The sequence below is a fragment of the Lathamus discolor genome, chromosome 9, assembly GCF_037157495.1.
Source record: "Lathamus discolor isolate bLatDis1 chromosome 9, bLatDis1.hap1, whole genome shotgun sequence".
NCBI classification, from domain to species: domain Eukaryota; kingdom Metazoa; phylum Chordata; class Aves; order Psittaciformes; family Psittacidae; genus Lathamus; species Lathamus discolor.
This window is the reverse complement of record NC_088892.1, coordinates 12,695,257-12,721,612: the sequence shown is the minus strand read 5'-3', so window position 1 is coordinate 12,721,612 and position 26,356 is coordinate 12,695,257. Positions and strand designations below refer to the sequence as shown.

Genomic DNA, 26,356 nt, shown 5'->3' with positions numbered 1-26,356 from the left:
ATAACAAAGTCACTACAAACTCTTTGGGAGCAAGGAGAATTGACTTAATTTCTTCTCTGCTGCATTCTTTTGCACTTCTGTCTAACAAAGTTATGCTCTGGAGAACGTTTCTTTAATTGTTTTTTTTGCAGTAGGACATCTTTATTTTTGCTTCTTCATAGTGTGTGCAAGAAGACAGGTTTTATTTTAAAGTTAAGTCTTTCAGCAGAACTGGGTAAATGAAGGTAATGGAATTTTTACTGTTAGCAATATCAGAAAATAAACACCCTTTGGGCAGGAAAAAAGGAATCCAGGTTTTTAAGTTCTGCTGTTATAGCATGTTGAACAAAAGTAGACAAAATCTACTTTTCCTTTCAGCACCTTTAGCTGCTATAACAATGCTAAATCTTCTGCATGCACGGAAAATACAGTGGCAGTTTTCACCCTGTCTCAGCCCTGGAGCCTCGTGTGAGTTGAAGCACCTGATCATCAGTTGCTTTGCTTCAGAGAAATTGAGTTGCATTTTAGGTGCATAATCAATAGTTTATTAGTAATCTTATACTTCACAAAGGATCTATTTCACTGCTTCTGCTATCTCTGCCACGTTCTACTCTGCAGGTAAAATGCCTGTAACTTCAATTTTGTCTGAGTTTTTGCCAGTTTTCATTTTGTGAAGCAGGTTTTAGTTCTATGGCTGGTCCTGCTGACGTTCAGATGCACAAACTGTTAGCTTCTGTGCTGTCAAAAATTGCTAGTTTGTAAAATGATTCTATCTGGTTGATAAATATTTGATTACAGGTAAAACCTATATGGGTATAAGTGTTTTCAGCTATTAGTTTCCCTCCTTAATCCAACTAGACTTCATTCTCCTGCAAAATTTGTTGATTTTTGATTCTCTTCTGGTGCTATTTAGAGCTCATGTAAATTGAGGAAAGTTTGACACACTGGGAGAATAATGACACTGATATCATACTGTCCTGGGTTCAGCTATAACAGTTATTTTTTCTCATTCTTGGTAGCTGGTGCAGTTCTGTGTTTTCAACTTTAGTCTGAGGACAACACTGACAACACACCAATGTTTTTAGTTGTTGCTGAGTAACACTTACTCTGATCAAGGACTTTTCAGTCTCATGCTCTGCCAGTGAGGAGGGGCGTGGGAAGCCGGAAGGAAGCAGTGACAGGACACCTGACCCAAACTAGCCAAAGGGGTATTCCATACCACAGCATGTCATGCCCAGGGTATAAACTGGGGGGAGTTACCTGGAAGACCCATATCGCTGCTCAGGTGGGGCTGGGTATCAGCCACTGGGTGGTGAGCAATTGTATTGTGCATCGTTTCTGGTTATTGTTTTCTTTTCCTTTTCCCCTTTTAGTTTCATATTCTCTCCCCTTGTTATTTCCCTTGTCATTATTATTATTGGTGGTAGTAGTAGTGGGTTTGTGTTATACCTTAGTTACTGGACTGTTCTTATCTCAATCTGTGGGATTTACATTCCTTCAATTCTCCTTCCCATCCCTTTGGGAGCGGGGAGAGGGAAGAAGGAGGGGGAGCGAGTGAGCGGCTGCGTGTTTCTGAGTTACCGGCTGGGCTTAAACCATGACACATGTCATCCCTCTGTGTGCTTTCTAGCATTTGTAGCCATTCTGATTCAAATCTGTCGACTAACATAATGCAGTGAAGCATGATGAATCAAAAAAAAAAGATGCAACCTGTTTTGCCTGTAGAGCTTCTGTGGGATATTACTTCACCTATACCAGAGTTAGTACATTTTTCATTGATGTTAGCAAAGAACAGTTCATAGACATGTTGAAAATGAAATAAATTAATTTATCAGAGTAATTAAGCAGGTGCTGTGACAGTGAGTTGACTTTTCAGGTAATCACTTGCTTGGTTTTATTGCATCATCATGGCCAGATACTTTTTCTTATAGAATTGTAGAGTCGTAGAATGGTTAGGGTTGGAAAGGACTTTAAGATCATCTAGTTCCAAAAGAGAAACCTGCCATCCACACATAAGCAATCTGAACCTTCTGGTTGTCTTTTATACATGCTTTAATTCAATTTCATATTTTTTCTTCTATTGATTTATCCTTAACCAAGAAATGTTATGCTGTTTATCACAAAGCAGCTACAAAAAATGGGATATTTTAAAATTGGCCCAAGTTACAACGAGCAGATTTGTTTATATGTATGTATCATACAAACGTATGTGTATATATATATTTGCATGGAGATAGCTGGAAAAGTCGTGCAAGAGGAAGTTTTAATGTACTTCTGATTTTCTGTTGTAATTATATCAAATATTGAATTTTCTTATCCATTACACTGGCGATGCATTTTTGGAATGCCTCAGGAAAACTGAAGGCAGAATTTGTCTGCACAGTTGCATCCTGCACTGGTTAGCTGTCTTACTGCTGTATCACTGTTCACTCACTCGCTTTAAATGCCTAGTACTTGGTGGTCCCTTGGTAATTATGTCATTTTGTGATGCCCAAGCTACAAATGGTTCAGTCTAGAGGTAACAAATGGGGCTGTCTACCTGTTGATTTCAAAAAGAAAAGAAAGCAGAATAGTGAACAATAACCATTACACATAGGTAAAATGAAAATCTAGCTTACCTACAGCTATTGCTGTTTATCTGTTGAAATCATTCTCAAGTGGGAAATAATGAAAAGTTGGATTTAGGAGTGGCTGAAAAAGGTGAAAGGGAGTGATTGTTTGCTCTCTTAAGACAGCAACAAGGCGGCTTCAGGTGAAATTAGAAGGCAGCAGATTTCTGTGGGTTGAGAAAGCAATTTGCAGGGAAAAATCTGCTGCATGCTGTTGAACTCAGAGACACTGCCTCAGGAGGTGCCTGTGCCTCTGTTTTCCAGAGGACATGGGAGGATTTTGCAGATGTGCCCTTGACCTTACTGTCCTGTGGCAGTTGCTGTTGGTTTCTGTCAGATGGGATGCTGGATTAGAGTTACCCTTCATCTGATCTGGTATAGACATTCTAATTTAATTAGAATTTATAAAATAAAATTACTAATATATTAAATATACTTTAAAGAATGCTAAGAACATTAAAGAATACTAAGTCATGTAGCAGATTGTATTGTATGCCAAACGTATAATATGCACAGGTTAGAATTTGCTCTGATTTGTATCAGCATTCATTTCATATGGATGCCAGTGCTGTCATTTCCAGTTTATATGACTATAAATGAGAGCAAAATTTGATTCTGTTCCTTGAAACCTGGAGAGAATCTTCTGGTACTTAATGCTTGTTGTCTTCTGCTTTCCGTAGTTGAAAGAAAAAATGAAAGAACAGTCCTGGAACATCCTCTTTGTCGAACGGGGACATGGTGTCAGTATGTTTCGAACTAAGAAGACTCGAGACCTTGTTGTGAGGGGGATCCCAGAGGCATTAAGAGGAGAACTCTGGCTACTCTTCTCAGGTATTGCTTAGCAAGTATAATTGATTCATTTTGTGGACTCTACTATGAGGATGTCCTACTTACTGACCTAATGCAGTCTGACAAGAAGTGCTCTTCTGTCTGACCAAAAAAATTCTCTTTCCTCTGGGAATTTATTCAGATCTTTTTCAAGACAGACACTTAAAATGATGAAGAGAATAATTTTGTGTATTATTTTGGTTTGCGCTTACTCAAACCTGCATCAGCTGCTTCTGTGACAAGCTCAACAGAAAAATAAGAATACATGTTGTTCCAGGGGATAGTTCATTTCAGCAAAGCACCTTTACTTGCTAACAAGATAAGCATTTTTGTGGGACTGTGTTTCAGTTGTTTTAAGTTTTCTTAAAGCGGTACCATTTAATTAAACACCCCCCACATTTTCCTGGCAGTTTGGTCCCCGTTAACAGCAGGTCTTTGCTATGTGGTTTCACTTGCTTTCAAGAGTGAGATATAGAGGAATTGTAGACTTTCTTATACATGTGAGATCTCTTGGCCAAGCTCTGAGTGTGCTTTTGTGGCTTTCTTCTGTAGAACACACCTGTGTCAGAGCACTTAACTTGAGGAAATGGAGGCCCAGGGAATTAAGACACTGTTTTACAGCACCTCTGTGCTCTTTCTATTCCCATTCACTGAAACATTTAGAGAAGTGGTAGCCATTGACTTGAACAGGATCATGCAGGAAGCCTGTGTCAGATTCAGAAATCAAGCTGCAGATTTTGAGGAGCCGCTCAGGACCTTATCTGCTAGCTGTACTCACTGTGCTCCCCTGGGCAGAGCTTGCTGCTGTTCCAGAGGATCTCTTTATCGTAAGAAGTGCATTTTGTACTCTTCATTCAGCATACTGTATGGTAGTTCCTTTTGAGAGTATGTGAACATAGGTTTATTTTTACTAGTGTTCCTTGAGCATTTACATAGGCATCTATGCTTCTCTTACCAGACCAATTATCTCTTGTCTCAGAAGGTGTTGACATAAAAATTATGGAATCAGTTAGGTAAATATCAGTCCTTTGCCTAGTTTTTCTAATCTGTTCCCAGCTCTACAAATGGAAAGGTATTGTGTTTGCCAGAAAACGTGGGCAAAATTGTAGGTGAAAGGAAGCTCCCCCTCCCCCAGCGAAACAAAAAAGTAAGTCAAAATAAACTTTATAATGGAAAGTGATTTAGATTTCTTTCAAGGTTTATTTTATTTTGCTTTTCTGATCCATTTCAGAGTAATTCCATTAATTTCAGTAGAATTACTCTGATACATTACTGCAGTAACATCTGGAGATTCATGAGGTACTTCAGTAGTTACCAAAATTTTTCATACAAATTGCAGACAGTCATGTCGATACTTTCCTATTCTCCTCTAATACTGTGCAATACAATATATTGGCAGGTGCTGTAAATGATATGGCATCCAACCCTGGATATTACACTGAGTTGGTGGAAAAGTCCTTAGGAACATGCACTTTAGCTACTGATGAAATTGAAAGAGATTTACGTCGCTCCTTACCTGAGCATCCTGCTTTTCAAAGTGACACAGGAATTTCTGCTCTCAGGAGAGTTCTTACAGCTTATGCATACAGGAATCCCCAGATTGGATATTGTCAGGTACAGCAGTTTTGAGACTCTTAGTGCTGGTTGTCTAAATATTAGCTCATGCTGGTGGTATAGTAGCACCTCATAAAGTCAGGCACATAAATACATAATGGTTTCTTGCTCAGTGCTTCACTTCCTTTGCTTTATTTCATCCCACTACATAAGTTTTTACATTGTACTTAAATTTGTTGATAAATTCTGTCACGTGCACTTAATCTATGTCTGTGTAGTCTTACTAGACATGTAGCAATTAAAAATATTTTTATGTAGTTTAAATATTATGTTGTGTATTTAATAATATAGAGGTAAAAGTCTTATACTGGATATGGCGGTAGGTTATCCTAGCGCTCTAAAAACATGCTGTAAAGTGCTTTCAAAAATACAAATTTTAACAAATGACAACAGTTGTGTTTTGACCAGCTTTCCTTGTGAATGCTTCTTTTCGTGCTTAAATATTACAGGCAATGAATATTTTGACATCAGTACTTCTGCTGTATGCGAAAGAAGAAGAAGCATTCTGGCTTTTGGTTGCTGTGTGTGAAAGGATGCTACCTGATTATTTCAATCGTCGAATCATTGGTAACATCCATCTCTTTTTATCTACCTAGAATTGAGTGTAAATGATAATTTAGTAAGAACAACTGTAAGGAATGGGCTGAAGGCTGAACACTGGAGAGAAACCATTGAATTTGGTTCAGTATTGTGAAGTAGAAAATGCAGATTACAGAGATTGTCCTGAGTCCTCCTTAAGCAGGAGTAGATACAGTTTTCAGATTACTTCATTACTTTAAGTGTAACTACTCAGGAAGTAGGCAGTTAGACCATTATACTGGTTTGTTGAAATTAAAACTGCAAATCATACTAGTTATTCAAAACTTAGCTTAAATAAAGGAAAAGGTTACTCCAGCTTGAGATTTAGTCTTTGATCTCATACTCAGTACTTGCAGATGTATGTGCTATAAGAAAATTGAATGTGAAATTTCTCTCTAATTGCAGAGAGGGTGTACTGGCTGTCAGGAGAATTATCGTAAACAGCCATGTACCCACAGAAGTGCTAACACACTTTACAGCTTGCAGCAAGGCTCTGGACCCATGCATAGAGTGCATAGCTTCCACACAGGGATGAAGACAATGGTTCTATGCAGCGAGGCCTGTCTTTGCTTTTACAGTGAAGTTGGATTAGGACAGGGGCTTTATTTCAGGCTAGTGTTCTGAGAAAAGTATGCTTCTCTGTTTTAAGATTTGGGTGGTGGTTTTGTTATCCTTTCCCTGCAGGTGCCTTGGTAGATCAGGCAGTGTTTGAGGAGCTCATCAGGGTTCATCTGCCTCAGTTGACAGACCACATGACGGACATGACTTTTTTCTCCTCGGTCTCTCTCTCCTGGTTCCTTACCCTTTTTATCAGTGTGCTGCCTATTGAAAGTGCAGTCAATGTGGTGGACTGTTTCTTCTATGATGGAATAAAAGCAATCTTGCAGCTGGGACTTGCAGTGCTGGAATACAACATGGAGAAGCTGCTGATGTGTAAGGATGATGCAGAAGCAGTCACTGTTCTCAACAGGTATCAGTGTACCTATTATTCCTATCTGCTGTGTAGCAGCTGCTGTAAGTGCAAATAGATGAATCATGACATCTGGCCAAGATTTCCAAAGGCTTCAGTGGAGTTACATATTTATCTAGGGCTAAAATTCTGGAAGGGTTGACAGGAAGGTGTTACTGGATCCTCTGAAAATCCCATCCTTCATTAAAGTTCTTATAAAACTATTGCCATTTTGTGTATTTTAAAGGAAAAGCAATGTGATTTTTGCCTGGAATTTGTATCATTTATATAAGGTGGCTTTCCTTATTGATGAAGTAATAAGCACACTAAGACTGTTCCAGACAGTTCAGGCATCAGCTTACCTCCAACATATTCTTCAGGTCAGTTCTTGTAGTTTAGGCTGCTGTCTTCTCTGTTGCTAATGGCTTAAAACAGAAATAAGAAAAAAAAAAAAAAAAGCGATGAGGACAATCGTGACCAGATGTTTGTTTTGTATTAGAATTTGAAGAATACATTCAAATATGCCACATAAAGTGCATTTTAAACTGACATATTGCAAGAAAGCTTGCATGGTTGTTGCTTCACTACCTACCTAAATTCTGTGTGATTGTGTATCATGAAGTAGTAAAACAGCAAAATGACTGTGCTGTAGAAGTCACCAAGTTGTGACTGTTAAGAACTTATAATCCTTTTAGTGAGACTTTTAAATGCTGTATGTTTGAATAGGGTAGGAGCTACATAATTTATGAGGAAATGAATTTTTTTTATAAGAGGTCATGCAGCCTGGTGTTTATTGTAAAACCTATCTGTATTCATTTAAATAATTAGCACTTTAAAAAGCTAACATTAAGAGCCTATTCACACAGTTCAAATATATTAACATTTAAAATCTAAAAGTGTGGTGAAATGTTAATTTTCACTTGAACTAAACAAGCTGCTGTTTCCACTTGACACCCAAGATTTTGTTGATTATTATGAACTCCTTTTGAACTCCTGCTTTCACCACTGTGTCTGTCTGTCATACTTCTGTTGCACAGTTAACCCAGCCTGCAGCATTTAAAAGATGATTACAGTAGTTTGCCTCTCCTCAAGAAAAAGGAATCTATCAGTCTGAAGATATGTGTTCCTTTATATTGGCAAAGGAATTGGCCACCTTGCCCAATGGATGTGTTAAGGCTGGTTATGTAGGAATAATGGATAGATCAGGTATGACTTGGATTATACATCTGAGGGAATTAAGATTTCCTTGGTCACGGTTCAGGACAAGCCCCTTTTTCTTTTTCCCAGTTATACAGTACAAGCTTGCTAGGTGGTTTAGAGGAATGCTTAGTGGAAGGGACCTTGGCAAGTCTTTGGTGTGTCTTCCTACTCATAAGAGGATTACTGCTAGCACTGGGTCACATCAGCCATGTTATTGTCTAGCTGGGTCTTAAAAACTCCCAAGGCTAGAAGCTGTACAATATTCTCTGGCTAGGCAGCTCCCATGTTTGTTTGTTACCATTACAGCATATCTGTGCTACTCATGCTGATATTCTTTGATATTTCTCATTCTCTGCACTCTTCTTCAGTAGATGCTGATGTTGCTGTTTTGTTGTGAAAAATAGATTCCTGCTGATTTCTTGTGTGTTTGCTTTGTGCAGATTCTTTGACAGTGTCACTAACAAAGACAGTCCTTTGCCTCCAGCTGTGCAGCAGGGCTCCAACCTCAGCGATACAAAGAGTGACCATCCAAAAGTGGACATTACTGATTTGATCCGAGAGTCAAACGAAGTATGTGTTCTTGTGGGTATGTTTTTGCATCCCATGCAGTGTATATAAACACTAAGTATGTTTATATAGCCCCCTAGCATGGGCTACTTAAAGATAGTGCAGCTGCCTTGTACAACGGGAGCAGAAAATCTGTCTAGATTGGTAGAAATTTGGCTCCATATTTTGCTGAGCCTCCCTGAAAACCTTGTAATTTGTGAGATAGGTTTGGTTTTGGGTTGTTTTGGGTTTTTTTGACTGCCTGGAATGTGCTTGCGAAGCTGTCCTAAGTGGCATTCCCTAAGTTCATCACAGGTCTGCCATCCCTCATTCAATTTTAGTATGTCAACTAAATGACAAGGTACAGCAGAAACATTCCTTGCATTTAGTAATTTGAGTCTTATTACTGCACACTGCAGATAGTGGTAACATTGACATAACTCATGCACGAAACTCTATACTTGAGTAGTTTATTGTACGGGTTAAGTGGCTTGTTTAGAGACGTGTTTGTGAGGAAGACCTGTTACAATCTTTTAGCACTTTCAGTCTGCAAGTTTGATTTCTGCAGTGTCTAGCTTTGCAGCTGTGCATGGGGGAGGAAATAGCTCTAGCTTCTCCTTTTGTCCTCAGATTTTTATGAGGCATTTCCTTCCTTGTCGTGATTTGTATCAGGGTATTAATCCATTTGTAGATAGGTTTCTGCTCAGCCCACCTGAACTGATGTAGAAAAAATTAACTAACTGTAATGTATATGCCTTAGGAACTGTCTCTTTTGATTTTTACTGAGAAGAGGGCTTTGCCTTTAGTGGAATGGACAAAGAAAAGAATCAGACATTCAAGTGTCTTGGAGTGTCTAAAGACATTGGACTAGTCATACAAAAAGTCTGTGCCTCTACTGTCAGTATTGTTTCACAGGAATGTATATTGAAGAAGGATGCTTTTAAAATACTTTAAGATTCTTAAAAGAAGAGTTGCAAACTGTTATGAGTCTTTCTTGTCATAGTGAAAATGAATACTTGCAGAATAATGAACAGAGATGGTAAATAATGAAGTGCTTCTATATTGCATCTGAAGTTTAAGCTGAAGCTTTCACAGAGGTGGAATCATTACTGAAAGACAGAACAAAAGAAACTCACTTTCTTCTTCCTCTGCCTTCGCAGGCAGGTGACTGGACCAAAACAATAGCCTCTGATTTGATACGGCTTTTGAACTTTGATTTGGGCAGATCCTAGAACCTGAATCTCCCCCTTCCGAGTTGACAGCCCTTTTCTGTTCCCATATCCCCATTTCTATCTCAGAGCCCCTTTTTTGGATGCAAATTTTGATCTTCAGTTAAAACTGAATTTCTTCAGTGCCAGTGTCACAACCCTTTGTTTGGGAACTGCTGATACAAAGTGAGAGTCAATTTCCTGCTTCCCATTTTGAACAGACAGATAATTTCAACACAATTCTGTTTTGGGAAAGAGTTTTACTTCATATCACTGTGGAAATAAATTTCGAAATGGGAAGATTGCTGCAATGGAGAATTGTCATTCTCCAGATAGGTCTAGTTACAAACTGTGAATAAGTGAACAGAAATGTTCTTTGTGATAATTTTGCTTCGCCTGGTTATTCATAAGATAAATGAGATAAAGTGAATTTTAAAATTATGTTCATTTTCATGCCTTTATGACTGAGGCATAATGCAAGATGTATTCTTTGGCAATCTAATCAGATATGAAGAAGTCATGTTTAATTGGTGAATGGAAGAACATGTATCATTTTATCACATCACACTAATTGACAGTTAGATTATACATCTTGTTTATATTCTTATTGAGGCCATTGCGCGATATCAGTGCCCAGAAGCCAGACAAGTGAATGAGTTATGACTCAGAGATGCGATTTCTCTCTGTTTCCTCTTTGTTCCAAGTCAGAAGTATGCTGTAGTGGTCTTCACAGGAACATAGAAATACAGTTCTGGAAGGTCATCCAGTCCACAGGTCATCCAGTTTAGCTCCCTGTCCATCATACACCCAGATCATCCTTGGTAAATGTCCAATCTTTAAACTCCTGAACAAAAGAGCATCTGCAAAAGCTTCAGCTCATTATAGGGTTTCTCTGCACCCTAATTTTCTTTAAATAAAATACATTTATTCTGCTCCAATGTTCAGACACTTTCTCTGTCCTTCAGAAATTGCAGGGGTAGCTAGAAACGGTTCACACATTACTTCAGCTAATATCTAAAGTTCACTAGAGTGAACTTCAAGGCCTGACAACATACACGTCTTAGAATTTACTATCCTGCAGCAGTAGTCACCATTCAGTAGCAGAGTTGGATGTAGAACCGATGTGTGATAAAATCCCTTCTTTTGTCTTCCCACACAGTGAACTACTCTAGTTTCTTTCTCCATCGCTCTTTGAAACACTTGTCCTTTGAAAAGTTACACTGTTTAGGGAGAATGTTGGACCTCTAGTAAGTGATTTTTTTGCTTGGAGTTTCTGGAATCTTCCTTTGTGTCATACCTGTATTGAATTTAGCTGCAAGAAAGATAAAAATATCTGCTTATATGTGTCTAGCAACAGCAGTTCATGGAGCGATGCTTTTCTTCTTAGAGATACGGTGATATTCGGTATGAAGATGTTGAGAGCATGCGTTGCAGGAACAGGCTTTATGTGATCCAGGCGTTAGAAGCTACAACCAAACAGAATGTGGTGAGTGACTTGGAAGAGCTAAACCCTTCCCTTTGATAAAATTTGTTCACTTTTGGAAAATTAGAAGAGCTGCATTTATCAGGGCCAAGTATATAATTTTCTACACTGAAAGCCCTCACGTCTGCAGGGCATCTGTTAACTGAGGTTTAGCCTGTGATGTTTTCAGTCTGTGAATCACAGCATGACTTTCTGCTCTCATTACAAGTAACACCATCACAGACAACTTCTAAAGGCTGGTATATCTCTGACACTTAGCATTGACTGGAACAGACTGACCTAAATTTTTTGTCTGCTCTTGTGAAATTGTTAATGCATTTCTCTTAGAGGCTTAGGACACTGTGAAATGTCCACACTGCTATACAGTAAAACGATTGATCACCTGAATCTGGGAATCAATCACTGAAGAGGATATCATGCTGCATTCAAAAAGGGTTGCTTTTTATCTGTGGTATGTGTGGATGGCTGGTAATGCTTGCATTCTGTGGTAGCTCTTCAGCTACCGATATCATCCTTTTAAGTTCATACTCCTGAATGAAGGTGGAGGTTGCAAGGTGCTTCCTTTGTTTACCTGTTTTCTTCAGTGGCTCATTTCCAAAATCAGATGATAATACTTGTCTATTTAACGAGCAGTGCTTGTTTCTCTAGTAAATCAGTATGACTGATATTAAATGCTGTTAGTTGTGCTAACATAACTTGTATTTCATTTTACAAAACACAATGTGAAGATAGAACCTAGTCTTGTAGCTAAAACTTTGTTTTAAAAAGCTATTTTTTTTATTATTATCTAAAAAAATGACAATTCAGCTTCACTGTTGAGAGCTGAACAGTGATTTGCCCATTATAAAGGAAGTTATATGTTCTATCATTATAAATAATTGAGTTTTATCTCCTGGGTTTCATAGTGTAGGCTCCATGTATGCAAGTAACGTGACTTGCATTAAGCTCCCTTGTTTTGGGAGAATTTCTTTCACTGTATAATCTTCCGATTGTTTTTAGAAAGAAGTTTTATTCTTACTCCTAATTGTAATGTGCCAAAACCTGAAATATTCAAGTGTCTTTTGGTGTAAGGTTAAGTCTCTCATAACTTTATTCTACGGGCTTATTCCAGAAAGGCAAGACTCATTAATTAATTTTCTCTTAATTTTGTTTCAGCTACGTGTTGTGTCCCAGGATGTAAAATTCAGTCCTAGTGATCTTGAAGAGCTTTATGAATTATTCAAGGTAATGTGCCATTTTCTTCACTTACCAAACATCAATCTTAATGGTGGACTGTGTTGTGGGTGTGAAATAGTTTTAACAAATTGAGATAAAAGCTATATTCAGTCTGTGTTTTACATGCCAGCTTTAAATCAAATTACATAGTTAACTTCCCACATCTTTTACCCAGAGAGAGTTCTTGTTTAATAAAATCTAACATTTTGTCTTTCGTTTGTAGAGGGAGCACTTTCTTTCGTGTTACTGGAATGTAAATAGTCCTGTCTTGCAACATCATGATGCCAGCCTACCATATCTGGAGCAGTATCGGATTGATTGCCAGCAATTCAGGGTTCTCTGTCATCTCTTGAGCCCCTGGTCACACTGTGCAAACAGAGACTCACTTGCATTGTGGACATTCAGACTGATGGATGAGAGCTCTGATGGCCTTATAAACTTCAAACAATTTGCCTGTGTTCTTGGTATGAGAACAACACATACATGTAGCACATTCACAAGGGAACTCCATCCTGGGAGTAGTCCTGGGGTGTATCACCTTCCATACACTATATATAGAGCTTAAGGAAAGTGGCCTCTGAATTTAGGGTCAAACAGTCTGATTTTTATCATGTGACATTAAAGGCAAAGATCACTTAAATGGCAAACAGACTGCTCACAAGTGTATTGATAAGCTTGCGAGTGGGAGCTACACTATTGAGGTAAATGATGAGGGCTTTATATTATGGAACTGTGCTTTCTGTGTTTGTGTTTTACCATGAGACCCTAATTATTCTATGATTCTGTGACTAGCTAACACAAGGCTTTACAAGCTAGTATCTTTCCTGAGACGTTAATCCCCCGGAGAATAATCTCCTATTTGAGTTTAAATTTAAATATGGTTTTATCACCAAATATCAGACAGTTAGAAAATGGCATGATCTCATTGCCCAGCCTGTTTGGTAGATGATAAATGCTTCCTCATACCAAGCCATCTTGTACACATATCGTGCAGGATGACCAGTGCTTTTTATCTCTGGGGAACTGAAAGTTTTCTTGACTTACCGCTCTGTTCCTTTCATCTTGTTTCCAAATTTGTATTGTTCAGGAAACAAAAATTTAAGAGAATGTAATCAGAAGACATTAGTGCTATCCTTTTTTTTTTTTTGGTGCTGTGGTTTAATTTTAGTAAGTCATAGATACTATAAGTGTTTTTTCCTCAGTGTAGGCAAACCCCAGGCTCAGATGCAGGTGAGACTGCCTTCCTTTGAGCTTAATCTCTAATTATAGTCCATGTGAGGTAGGACACATGTCCAGTTCCAGCTACCCTTGGTTGTATTTATTTAGGTTAAGAGAGTGTTTTAAAGTTTGGTTCATTTGAACAGCCTGTCTTGCTTCTTTCCTCAAACAGATATCATGTATAACAGAAGCTTCACTGACAAACTCAAGCTTCTTTTTAAGTTGCATATACCTCCAGGTAAGTGAGAGGTGCTGGCATTTGGGGAGGGCTGTTCCTGGCTTTTAAGATCTTTGCATGTTTTTTTTCCCTTAGCTTTACTTTTCTTCCTTTTGTCAGCAGTCCTGGCTACAGTACAGTCTAATCGTTGTAATACATATGTGTATTTCTTCTAGAATCATGTATTCTTTGAGAAGGACTTAATCTGCTCCAACACCATTTCTCTTCATAGTGACCATAGTCTTCATAGTCTGTACAAAGCTTTTGCTTTTTATCACTGCTTTGGTAATGCTTTGAAGCCCCAAGCCCACTTTATTCATCCATTTGTTGCAGCTTTTACTGAAGTAGAATCCCTGAGCCCTTCCAAAGGTGGTGATCTTTCAAAGGAAGAACTGATCCACTTCAGCCAGCTCAGTGGTAAGCTCCAGAGTGTGAGGCTTTGCCTGCAGAATATTGGAAGGAACCTATTAATGATCTCATGGTGAAAATGGAGAGCTCTCTTCTGAAAACTGGAGAATCCAGTAGATTGTGCCACTGCTAACCAGAACACCCTGTGAAGATCTTCTGTAGGTAGTTTTCATGAAGTAGCACAGAATTTGCGGATAGCTGGTCTGATGATTGAATTCAAAGGCCACAGCTGTTGGAAATAGGAAATAGGAAATAGGTGGGTGTATCTGTTCAGCATTTTTCAGCATAGCATGCAACTATTGCAGTGGTTTTTGAAGTTAAGTCCATTTCACTTTTGCAGTCAAGGCAAATATTGATGTATTTGCTACCTCAAGAAATAAAATATCCAAATCTACAATTATTCTGAGGCACGTAGCAAGCATTTCAAAATCTATTGTTTCCATTTTAAACCAAGTAAGCTGAAAGAAGTTTTGTGATGTCTAGGTTTCTGGAATTGATAAAATACTCTGGAAAGTTTGTGGTTTTACTTCTTTGGGAGACAGATCTTTTTTTGTTTTTTTTTTTTTTAAACTATTCAAAAATACCTTATCTGTAATACATGGGTTACTGTTCTTACCACTACTCAGGACAAGGGCCATGAACATTATGAAGATATTTACTTGATATAACTGATGGCAGGTTTTTTGTGATCTCCAGCCTTGTGGTGGCTTCGGTTTTTATAGAAGGTATATAAATTTTACCATGTGTTTTTTTTTCTTGTCCTAATCTGTTTTGAGAATGTAGGGGATAGTGAGCATCTTGCTCCTTAAGGAAGGATTTTTTGATTAAAGGAATTTTTGGTCCTACTTTCTCAAATAAATAACTCTTTCTTCTTTTTCTCCTCATAAATGGTAGTTTCGTCCATTGAGGATACTCTTGAAAGTGATTCTTTGAAGAGCAGCCCAGAAAAAGGTAAAGAATCCTGGAGACATTTGGCAACTGCGTGTGTTGTGGGAGTAGAGCCGGGAAAGTGTATAGTGACACTGAGTAACATCACCTCTGGTGTAGCATTAACATTGTACACTTTATAAGTATAGGCCTGGAGAGCAAAGGGGTAATGTAAACTCTGATCCTGTTAAGTCCCTGGCCTCACCACTCTGCTGAGAAGGAGTGACATTGGGGATTCCAGTTCTTTATTATCCCTCATGGGAAGCTTTTAGTTCTTGTTTGCTCACTTCTTTTGTTTTAGTTTTTGTTTTTCTCTTTTTGTCAAGTAGGGAAGGGCAAGGTTGATATTCAGGCATATCTGAAGCAATGGCAAGATGAACTTCTTAAAAAAGAAGAAAACATTAAGGATTTGCCAAGAATGAATCAGGTAAACTCTCTGAGTCTTATTTAAGTCTGGTTTTGAGTGCTGTTTATATGTTATGTTCATTTAATAGTTTTCTAAAGGATTTATAGGATCCCTTATATTTCAGACCTTCACATTAATCATTAGACTGTGTTTTTTTTAAAGTGCTGTAATTGTAAGCTTATGAAGAGAGGGACTTCCAGACACACTTAGGTTTATCAGGGCTGTTCCACACCCATATTGTCAGAAGATCCAGGTGCCTAGCAGCAGCAGGCACAGGACTAAGATCGCAGTGTGCAGTGAAACAGGACTGTTGTGTTGCTGTTCTCTTAATAGTCTCCTCTGTATCTCTCTGTAGTCTCAGTTCATCCAGTTTTCCAAAACTCTGTACAATCTGTTCCATGGGGATCCTGAGGAGGAACTGTTATATCGGGCTATAGCAGTGGTTACCAGCCTCCTGCTGAAAATGGAAGAAGCTGTGAGAAGACTGCAGAGTCCTACATCACCGGTCAAAAGTCCAGTAGCCATTATGGAGGTGCCTGCTGAAATCCCCAGAGAAGGGCAGGAGGAAAGCAGCTCTGAGCAGACTGCAGGCAGTAGAGCCCAGAGTTTAAGAGGGAACCATGAATGGTCTTTTGCCTTTGAACAGATTCTGGCATCCTTACTTAATGAGCCAGCCTTTGTGAGATTTTTCGAGAAACCTCTTGACATAAAAGCTAAAATAGAGAGTGCTAAAAATTTACAGCTTAAAGCAAGGACCAGAATGTAATTTTCTTTACCTTTGACTGAATTAACCACATAAAGCGCTTACAAATGAAGGTTGTTGCTATGGAAATTGTGTCTGGTGTTTACACAGGGAATGGAGTTTGAAGAGTTAGCTTTAAATATCAGATTGCTGGTATGTAATGTAAATAAAAATAGTCTAAAGCACAATCACTTTTTTGCATTGTTCGTAAGTTTCACTCTAAGAAAGGACTGAATGATAAACTGTCTTTACCATGTTATTAAAATATGCAACATTGCTTGGAAATACTGGCTGTGACCTGTTGCAGACCTGTCTGAATGACAGCTGTTAGAGTGTGTGCTCTCAACAATTTCTATTACTGTGATAAAAGGAATGACTTCCAGCCATTTTTACTTAAAAGGAGTATTGACAGCTTAGAGGTTGTCTTCCAGGTTAGTTTAATTCGTTATTTCCAAACCTGCATGTGGACTGGGATCAAAGCAGGGTGAAGACTAAGAATAGATGCTATGGTAGGCACAGGAGCATGAGGTTTGAGAAGAAAGTTGGCCAGCTCTCAGTTCCTCTGCTTTGGTGTTACTGATGCTTCTGGACTCTTGCAGATTCCAGCCTCTTGTCAGCAGTTTGTAGACTGCATTCTCCCAGCCCACATCTCAGTTTTTGCAACAACTGCTTTCCTGCTCTTCTAGATTAGCCTGTATGTGAGTTTTCTTTCCCACTTTCATACCAGTCTTTCTACAATACAGGTGAAAAGGATGGAGGCTTGTTTGGTTAGCCAGCCTGCACATGTATGCAAAAGCTAGTATAGATTGTTGAAATCAAAGGGAAGCGATGGCTAAATATGTCTGACCATGTGGTGGTTGCCATTCATCTTCCAAGAGGAGCCATTGTTGGCTTCTGAGGAGCGTGTTGATGAAATGTATAGTTTTGCTTGTGTTTGGAAAGCCCAAGCACAGACCATCTTTAGCTGCTTCATGGTGAGCTGAATGCTGACTATTGAACTGCTAATGGGACACATTGCAATTGCTTCTTTGCATACCTTGAGTCCATACCTCAGTCTAATAATTATTCTTTCTTTTCTGGAGCTCTGTGGATTATTGCAGCTGTAATGTTTTCTCTCTATCTGCATGATTCACAGCAACGAGAATATCTTCTGGAATCTGACGACATTTTTAATGTGTAAAAAATTACACAGCAGGCAAGCTCTGCCAGCATTAATGCTGATAAAGGTTGGCCTTGAACCTGTGGTAGCTGGTGCTAGAGTGGGTTTAAAGAAAGAGGGGAAGAGCTTGTATTATTTTAACAACAACAAAATAAACTGGGACAGTCTGCTAAACTAGTTAAGAAAGGCTGTTTCTAAAGCCTGTATGACAATCCTTCTCTGCAGAGCAGCATTATTTTTATACTGTGCATGTGTTCTGTAAAGCAGCAGGGTGGGAATGGTGTCCTTCACTGATGCTTTTCTTGCAATACTAATATGAATGAAGAATAAAACGAAATTCTGACTTGTGTTACAAGCACTTGATGAAATACCAACATTGCAATTGGTGTTGAAGTTCCCATGCTGCTTCTAAAGAATACAGTTTTGACCAGGAGCAATGTATTTGTGAGTTATTTCTTCTACTCTTCCCCATACTCTCAGGTATTAATGTAAAATAAAGTTTTATTGAATGAACAGTAACTCCAAAAACTATATCATATATGTATGTGAGAAATGAGGAAGGTTTTTTCAGAAGCCTTCACAAAATAATTAACACTTGGTACAATATAATGCTGATTTGTATTTTTATGCATAAAATAGAAAAAACTAATTTATCCATTCGTATGGATTTGTTTCTGAGGCAAAGTAGGGCAACACTGTGTTACTTTTAAAATGTGTTTACTCACTGTTTTCGTAATGTTTTAGAAATACAAAGCAGGTGATGTTGTTCTAGTCCAGGACATAGATAAGGTTTGTTCAGTGAATTCTTTTGCAAATAGCTGTGCCAAAATTAATGGAGCCCCGTGAGGATAGCTGCAGCTGCCATCCAAAAAGCTTTTGAAGGTTTATGAGGGATGTTGTTAATTTCAAGTAAAGCTATGAACTATTTGCTAAGCAAGGTAGCACAGAGATATGAAACTCAGTAACGTTTCTTTCTTGAGAGCCAAGATGTTGTGTTTCTAAGTACATAAGACTGTACTGAAGGAACCTGGAAAATACAGTGGCCTTGTGACGTGACTTGGTTTGGTTGTGCAGAACTGAGCACCTTTTTAAAATACTGTTTTCTATTAGTGTCAGTCTGAGAGACTGTAGGGTCATTACCACTTGTGTAGTAGCTCTTGTCAGCCATCATATCTATGTATAGAGATTACCAGCATAAATATATTAAAAAATAAATAGATTTTAGGGTGAGAAGTTAGCTTATGTAGGGGAACACTGACTTTTAACTGTGTGGATTTTCTGTTCAATTTGTGTATTTTTTTCTCAAAAAGGTTAATGTCCTTTCACTGTTACTGTGATACAGCTGCAGGTTGATCCAGCCAGAGTAGTCAGAGTGGCCAGGCATCCAGCCTCGGCAAGGATGGAGTGAGGTTGCTTCCAGCAGGGTGGTGGCACTTGGGCTACTGCCTGACTGGCAGATTCTTCCTTCTGGAGCCTATAGATCATGGCCGATCCTTTGGGGAGGTCTAATGTAGCAAACACCAGCTCTTTCCTAAAAGCGTGACTCAGAGATGTGTGTGCTGGGCTGCTTCCACAGTGTGCCATAATATTGTGCTTTGCTTGTGACTGTGTAAATCTGGAGTTAGGGGCTAGCTCCTTTCCTATCGTGGAGCTAAGCTTGCATGTATTTATTACCCAGTTTAGCTGGGATTGGGAAGGCGAGAGCAATTTTCCCCTCTCTTCAGTCCCAAAGGGTGATGCCTTGACTTGACTTACTTTAAAGCCCTGTCAGGGCTTTAAAGGGTGATGCCTTGACTTTAAAGCCCTTGACTTTAAGTCACTTTCAGGGACAGCAATTCCTGTGTGATACAGTGCTTTGGCCATCTGAAGTTCCTGGTGATGCAAAGATGAGCCCAGATTCACATCCAACTGCATGGGGCGACTGTCAGTGTGCACAGTTCTGTGGCAGGGCAGCTGCCACGTGTAGCAGGAGTTAAGCAGAAGTGCCGGCAGGGAGTCTGGTGGGTGCAGAGTGTCTGCCCCAGAATTACTCAGCTATTTCCTGGGGGGTGGGGAAACGATGACTTTCCATTCAGATTGTAACTTGGAAATTTTTCAAAGTGCTTTTTGAACTTTGAGCAGTTCATTCACAAGCAGGAAGCAGTGTGGTTAAGTGAGTACTGATGTGCCATTTCACGTATCTGTGCTGCTTTTTCTCTAACCATTTCCATGGAATTGTTTTATTTTTCTGGGAGGTTCAGTCTTAGGTGATAAATGAATGTGCATTCAGTACAACAGAGTTGTAGGTAGGATGGTAGGATCAAGATTGCTAAAACTAGGGATGCTGTTTATACGGTTTTAAAATTGCACCACCTGCTGCAGTATCACCAGTGCGACTTGGCAGCTGTGCCATGTTTTTTTACCCTCAAACCTCCTCAGTGGCTGTTAGCTCATGCTGCACAGTCCTTCCTACTGCGTAGGCCATTCCTAGCATCATTGTGCATGTAAGGTGCCTTTTGTCAGATGTAATTGTTAGCCCAGGGGGTGACCAGCAGACTTGCAGTGTTCCCTTAGTGGTCCAAGAGTCTGCTTGACCTCTTTGTGCGCCGAGTTGAGCACTTGGATGCATGAGGTAAGGGAACAGCTCAACTAATAGTAATAAAAATATGAGCGCTTTCTACCATGGTGGGGAGAACTGCTTGTAACTCAACCAGTAACATTTCCCAGGTCATTAAAGTGGTCCCTGCCATGTGATTTAGAAAAAGCTCTCTGTGTTTCCATCCATTCCTAAAGCAACAGCCTTGTTCATCACTCTAATGGCTAGAAAATAATGTATTTTTAGAAGAGTTTGCTGCCATAGTGACTCAAAAGTAGCTGTGTGTTGATTTTTGTTAGAACTTGCTCATCTAGTTGTACCATACAGGGGTCTTGATTGTGATTGCAGTTGGACTAAAACAAAAAGTCATATTCCAATTTGTTTCCAGAAAAATAGGCTATTTTGTCTTTTCTTCTGCGATAGCTTTGTCACTTTACCAAGAAGACAACACAGGTTTGTGTTGGCAGGTTGGCTTTTATACCATGTATTGTGTGTTGAAGTACTGTAAGACAAATGGGGTGTTACAAATTTGTTTCCCTTAAGAAAATAAAAATAAAAATCTATATTTGAGACACTATTATTTCTCAGGATGGGCTGTTTCTGACGTTCCTTCAAGAGCACTGGTCATGTTAAAGCCATGTTAAAGTTTAGTCAGTGTTTTCCAAAGCAAGGGCTAAGCAAAAAGCCATGCTAGGATGCCAGCCTCCCCACAAGTGGAGGGACAACAAAGAGGAGACCCAGGTTTTGATACCTGGGGACTAGTTTAGCCTTGGGTACAGTCAAGTCAGCTTCAGTGCCATGACAGCAAGTGAGTTAGCCCAGAAAGAGTCCTGTTACTCATTATTTGCATCCAAATTAAAACATTTACAGTGCACAGACATGTCTACACTGGCTCTGACGCCTTTTTCTTTCTGATTTATGTATTGACCTATTGCTTCTGGCACTTGAAATCCCAGCCTCTGTCTTAAGCCACATCCTTTCACTTGTTCATACACCTGCAGCTCCTGATCCCCAGTGGACCCAGGGAATAACAACAGGACACGTTGTGTAAGAGCTCTTACAAGTATTATTTTATTTCTTCCTTTTTTTTTTCCTTTCTTTTCTTTTTTTTTTTTTTTTTTTTTAATGCTATGTACAATCTGTTTAAAGCTCGTCAGAATGCACGGGTTCCCATTCAATGGAGCTGTGCAGGGACATAGGTTCAAGACAAGAATAAAATCTTTACTTTTCATCTTCATAAGACACTTCCTTTTTTTCCCATTACAAAATACTTTTAAGAATAGTAACATTTATAAAGGTATCTATATTTGACATCATATAAAATAAAACAAGATTTATACTAAGATTTTTTCCTTATTTTCTTTTATATGGAGTATATACAATATATACAGTAACTTTTCACTGTGTTTGTCAAACTAGCCTGATTATACCCACCAGGCTTTAGCTTATATGTACAAATATGCTAAAAGTGCAAGACTTTTTATTTATTAAAGCTGCCTGTGTTTTCAGAGGTCTGGAATTGTGTGGCCTATATATATGTATTTTTATATAGATATACACATACATGCACATAATGTGTGTATTAAAAATACATCTATCTGTATATCTATATAGAGAAATATAGTATATAGGTGCTTGTCTACTAGAAAGCCTCAGAACATTAATGACTAATAGGTTGACACTGACACTGGAGCCCAAACCTGACACAGGTGGCATCAGTCACTTTCCCACCCACTGCTCGTCAGCAACAAGTCACACATCTGTGTTCTTGTAAGCACCAAACCCACCAGCAACCCTCAATTCCAAATGGGTCACAAAAACACAGGTCATCGCTAACACTGAGGTAAACAAATACAAATCAACCTGAATATTTATTTATTCATCTATTTCTTTGAGAATAAGTGACAATAAAAGGCAAAAACCCCACGGCCCTGACTCAGCCTCCCCCCAGCCTGGAGGCACACCAAGCAGGGACCAAGCAAACCCCAAAACGGGACTACGGGATTTTGTCCTTTGGAGCATGTCTGGGAAACACAGCTCTACCCGAGAGGCAGTGCCTGGGACCGAGCAGCCACCCACTGCTGGCCAGCAGCTGGGTTAGTGGCTGGGGTGGGCACTGCGAATAGGGGTGGGGGGGACACCATGATAAAGTGCATTTTAGGTCTCTTATTTTAGCAAGGCCAATCTAACATGTAAACATCCTGCAAACCTCCTGTGCTCTGTGCTGGGAGGCTGCGAGCAGGGGTGCCAGTACCACCCCACATCCCCCCTCCCTCCCTCCCTGTCTATGCAGCCCAGAACTGCCATCAGAAGGGCTGTGTCCATGCACTGCCCCATCCGGCACACCCACCTCCCCCCCAAACCCCTTCCCAACCTGCTTTTGTTGGACTTGGCTTGCTCTCAAAGCCACAGCAATGCCAGCAAACTACTTGCCTTGGCTACCAAGCCCCAGACTACCACCACCACCACTGATTGATTGACACTTACCATGTCTGGGCTCCTGTACTGTGATGGGACACTGTGGAACAGCCATGGTAGTGTGTTGGGGTGATGGAGGTTTAATGGGCAGATGCATGGCCTTTCCCTCCTGCCAGCCACACTGGGCTGCAAATTGTGCACAACAGTGGAGCCCTAAATGCGTGTGCTTCACCACTAACAAACATTATGTGCCAAGGTCAGAGGGAAGGAAAAAACCCCAAAACAATCCCTCAAAATATAACAACTCCTCCTGCCCTAACCTCATGAGCAGTTTTACTGTCCTAGGATGGGAGGGGAGACCCTAAAAGTAACAGTGCTTTAAGAATATAGATAAATGCTTTCCTACCTCAAAGGCTGCGTGCTGGCCCTTGCTGCAGCCCCCCATATGATGCTGGGGCACAAAGGACCCTTGGTTCTCCCCAGGACTTGGGCTTTAAGAGCCAAGGCCTGAGGCTGTCACTGTTTCAGCTCCTGAGCTTGCTGGGAAGCTCGGGCTGCTGCAACCTCTTTGAAACACTCAGGTTTTTCTGTCCCCCTGCCACTGAGCCCCCGCACTCACACCTAGCCCTAAAGCCAAGAAGCGAGTTGTAGACAGAGCTGTATCCTACAGCATCGGAGATCTTTAGCTATGTACTGTTAGCTATGTCCAGGTTTCTTCACGCTAACTTTCCCACTTCCCCCCTGCTGCTTGGGCTGTTCATGCCAAAGGCTGCTCTATCAGTGAGTACCAGTGACCAGCTGCTGTGGGGGTGCCAAGAGCCAAGAAAGCGGCTTGCACAAGATAAGAAGCAAACAAATGCCAAAACCCCAACCAAATAAACAAAAAACAACCCCCCCTCCCCCCCGAAAAGCAAACAGACACAAAAAAAAGGAAAAAAAAAGCACGCTTTGCTTGGATTTGACAAGTTACGAACTCACCCGGCCCCAAACCTTGCTCTGACTGCCAGATGGAGCTTAGCTGTTAGATAGACCTGGTCCTAACTAGCCAGTTTCTTGCAAAGCTTATAGTAATCTATCTCCTACGTCTGGGCCAACAGTACCCGAAGTATTCAGCTACAAACACCTCATAACATACATTTTCATTTTGTCTTTGTAAAGACACAAAGAGTAGGGACACCAAACCACGCACCCACTGAGGAATAAACTGCTGTTGTTTTCAATTCATAAATAGAAACTTATAGTTTAAAAGTGACGATTTACAAAAATACAATTTATTGCTGACCCTATGGACTCGGAACATCTCTTGTGTCCTTGTGATTCTCTTAGGTTGGCCAAATGGAAACATGATCTAGCAAAACCACAAAGTTTGCCGTCACAGGCTGTTCTATGCTTGCTTGTTTGTTTTCATTTATAGAAACACATACAACTACATCACTAGAAACAAAGCAACCAATAAAAGAACGAGTAAGGATTCTTTGTAACCCGAAAAATACCTGGCTACAGGGAGTAAAAACCATATAAATTTATCCGCACTCATTAACCAAAATAAAACATGACAAGTATCTTACTAGCTGCGGTGTGAGCTGGTATAACAACAGTAAGAAATTCAGGCAAAAGTGGTGTTACGTAAATTAGCAGCATTATCCAATCTCCTGGAAAACAAAAAATTGCGGGACTGAGGTATAGAAAAAAGGGGGGGGGGGGGGGGAATCCACAATGGACCTACTACAGCGAAACGAGTTATATACATGGTAATCCCAGGGCATCCTGCAGACCGCTGCAGTCTGTGTGTGTGCTCCAAACGCTGGGCTTAAAATTCACAGTGACTTTTAGCATTGAAGTCCTGAATGGAAAAGGATTTTTCTCCATTGCAAAGCAATCTTCATGGCGACCCAATAAATAACCTCTCTGCAGCCAGAAAGCCATTGACTTCCAGTCATTCTGTGGTGCTGGGCAAGGGCACATACGGCTGCCGGAGCAGCATCATGTATGAATCCCAACAGATGAGGTGCCCTGGAGCACCATCCCTGGTGGGGACTGGTCCCTCCAGCCACCACCTTCCCTGCGGGGCCCGGCCTCACCCATCCTGTTGCTCCGACAGTGTCGTGCTCCTTCTGTGCGCTCCAGGGTGCGGCGGCTGCAGCCAAGGGTGCTCCCTGCATCCCACCTGGTGCTCAGGGCAGCTGCATCTCGGGCAGGTCAGAGGCTTGGCCCTGCGTGTGGCGGCTCTGCTGCGGAGGGTGCAGGAAGTAGCTCAGGGGGTTCTGCTGCGGTGCGTGGGGTGGCTGCAGAATGCGCTGTGCACCCCCAGGCACCAGCTCAGGACCTTGCATCTGCCAGGAGACACAAACAGGGCAGGTCAGACCTGCCCTATCACCCATCCACTCTCTTTCTTGCTGTGGAGCTGATGCTAAGGCTCATAACCAGGATGTGAGGACCAAGTCCTAAAGGTAACCTCTACCCATCAAGGGTATATGCTGTGGACAAGCAGCTTGGGATGCTGGTGCTATCAGCATGACTAACAATGCCTGGAGAGTATGGAGTGGAAGCAGGACAAATCTATCCTACCAACCAGCCCCATGGGGAGCCAAGCAGGAATGGAGAACTTCAAAGGCTACTTGGACACGAGGTAGAAATCTGCAGGACATACAACTTCCATCTTCCATAGGAAGGATCTTCAGGCAACCAGTTAAGAGGTTGTAAAGTGACCTTGTCCATGGTCCCATGGCTGGTACCCCAAACTCACACTTAAAAGCACTGTGGCCCCAAAGCCTGGTTTTCTGTTGCCCTGCAGCTGTTTATCTTCCCCAGCATCATCATTCTGCTGCCTGTATCACTAGTCCTCAGGACTTCAGTGTACCCAAGGCTGGGATGGCTCATGCCCACATTTGCTGGCAATTCATTTCTTACTCTAAATCCAGTCCTGTTGCACGGCTGCTCTCAGCTCCTGCTTTGTTTTCTATCAATCATCTTTGCCTGAAAGACCATAACTTATTCCACCAACCAGGCAAGTGCTGGAGAGTGTATTGCAGCGCACTCAACAAACCCTCTTCTTGGCAGCATTAGTTTGCCATGCACTGATGAAGCTGTGCTTTGGAAAATCAAAATCACCTTCTCCAGAGATTTGTGTTGTAAAACACCCGTTTATTAAGAGAAAGCAGTGATGGCAACTGACAAAACCCCTGTTATGCTGAGACATAACAGCAGGAGGCCTGTTTTCAAAAGAGCTTATCCTTCATCACGTTTCACATCTACAGCAGGATTCCCACTGTGTTTGACTAAAATGGGTATTCTGTACACTAAGTGATAAATGAGTTCGTTGGAAACTGTGGCCCTGAACAAGTGCAGAGGCAGCCTGGAAAGGCTGAGCACTGGGGTACACACAGATGCAATGAGAATGAAGGATGTGGAAGTGCACTGAGCAGGTTTGATTAGCCAGGGAAGCCCCACTCCTTCAAAATAAAACCCCAACCCAACCCCAAAAGCCACCCCTGTGCACCCTCAGGAACATGTTCCAGCTCCATTACCTGAAGGTAGAGACGGTGCTGCTGCACCTGCTGCTGTGGCCATTGGTGGAGATGAACCGGTGTGTTTGCCTGGTGGGACGTGAAGCTGGCATGTGGGATCATCAGGGACGGGGAGAAAACAGGCGACGGGGCTGGAGGTCGGACAGTGCTACAGGTAACCGGTTGCATCTGTACTGGAGGAGGCAAGATCTGCTGCTCTGCAACGAATCTGTCACGAGGAGGAAAATCAGACATGAGAACCCTGGGGAGCCCGGGTGCTGCAAGAACCCAGCCAGAGCAGGGTTTGTGACAGCAGTGATAGCAGGCCCTGGATTTCCCCCTCTCCATCAAGCATGGACTGGAACTGCAGAACATTAAGATATTTTAAGGCTTTACATCTCTATAACTTGATTAGGCAGTTTAGGCTTTGCAAAAGCTAGAAAATGCTTAGCACCCCATCCCTTTTTACAAAGCATTTTAGTTATCACATAGTTCTTTGTAATTAAAAATATTCTCATTACTTTTCTCCTAACCAAATGAGCTTTTGTTCCTTTTAACACCAAGACTTTG

General features: G+C 40.7%; 2 protein-coding genes across 12 annotated transcripts in view; one reads left to right on the top strand and one right to left on the bottom strand.

The window, feature by feature from the left end:
• The window catches only part of TBC1D8B (TBC1 domain family member 8B), a 37,826-nt gene extending 17,387 nt beyond the window's left edge, over positions 1 to 20,439 (top strand). For 3 of the 5 annotated variants that reach the window (XM_065689940.1, XM_065689938.1, XM_065689942.1), the window contains 13 exons: positions 3,269 to 3,419; positions 4,816 to 5,030; positions 5,480 to 5,597; positions 6,294 to 6,579; positions 8,199 to 8,328; positions 10,900 to 10,998; positions 12,151 to 12,219; positions 12,434 to 12,674; positions 13,601 to 13,666; positions 13,979 to 14,062; positions 14,948 to 15,004; positions 15,307 to 15,407; positions 15,742 to 20,439. In XM_065689940.1, coding sequence (XP_065546012.1) covers positions 3,269 to 3,419; positions 4,816 to 5,030; positions 5,480 to 5,597; positions 6,294 to 6,579; positions 8,199 to 8,328; positions 10,900 to 10,998; positions 12,151 to 12,219; positions 12,434 to 12,674; positions 13,601 to 13,666; positions 13,979 to 14,062; positions 14,948 to 15,004; positions 15,307 to 15,407; positions 15,742 to 16,152 — 2,028 coding nt within the window. In that variant the 3' untranslated portion in view covers positions 16,153 to 20,439. The remainder of the gene's footprint in view (positions 1 to 3,268; positions 3,420 to 4,815; positions 5,031 to 5,479; positions 5,598 to 6,293; positions 6,580 to 8,198; positions 8,329 to 10,899; positions 10,999 to 12,150; positions 12,220 to 12,433; positions 12,675 to 13,600; positions 13,667 to 13,978; positions 14,063 to 14,947; positions 15,005 to 15,306; positions 15,408 to 15,741) is intronic. The other 2 variants (XM_065689941.1, XM_065689939.1) reach the window with 1 other exon arrangement.
• A 1,041-nt stretch (positions 20,440 to 21,480) lies between these two features.
• Positions 21,481 to 26,356, bottom strand: part of PASD1 (PAS domain containing repressor 1) — a 53,534-nt gene continuing 48,658 nt past the window's right edge. For all 7 annotated transcript variants that reach the window (XM_065689944.1, XM_065689943.1, XM_065689948.1 and 4 more), the window contains 2 exons: positions 25,808 to 26,015; positions 21,481 to 24,613 (listed from right to left, as the gene is read on the bottom strand). In XM_065689944.1, coding sequence (XP_065546016.1) covers positions 24,455 to 24,613; positions 25,808 to 26,015 — 367 coding nt within the window. In that variant the 3' untranslated portion in view covers positions 21,481 to 24,454. The remainder of the gene's footprint in view (positions 24,614 to 25,807; positions 26,016 to 26,356) is intronic.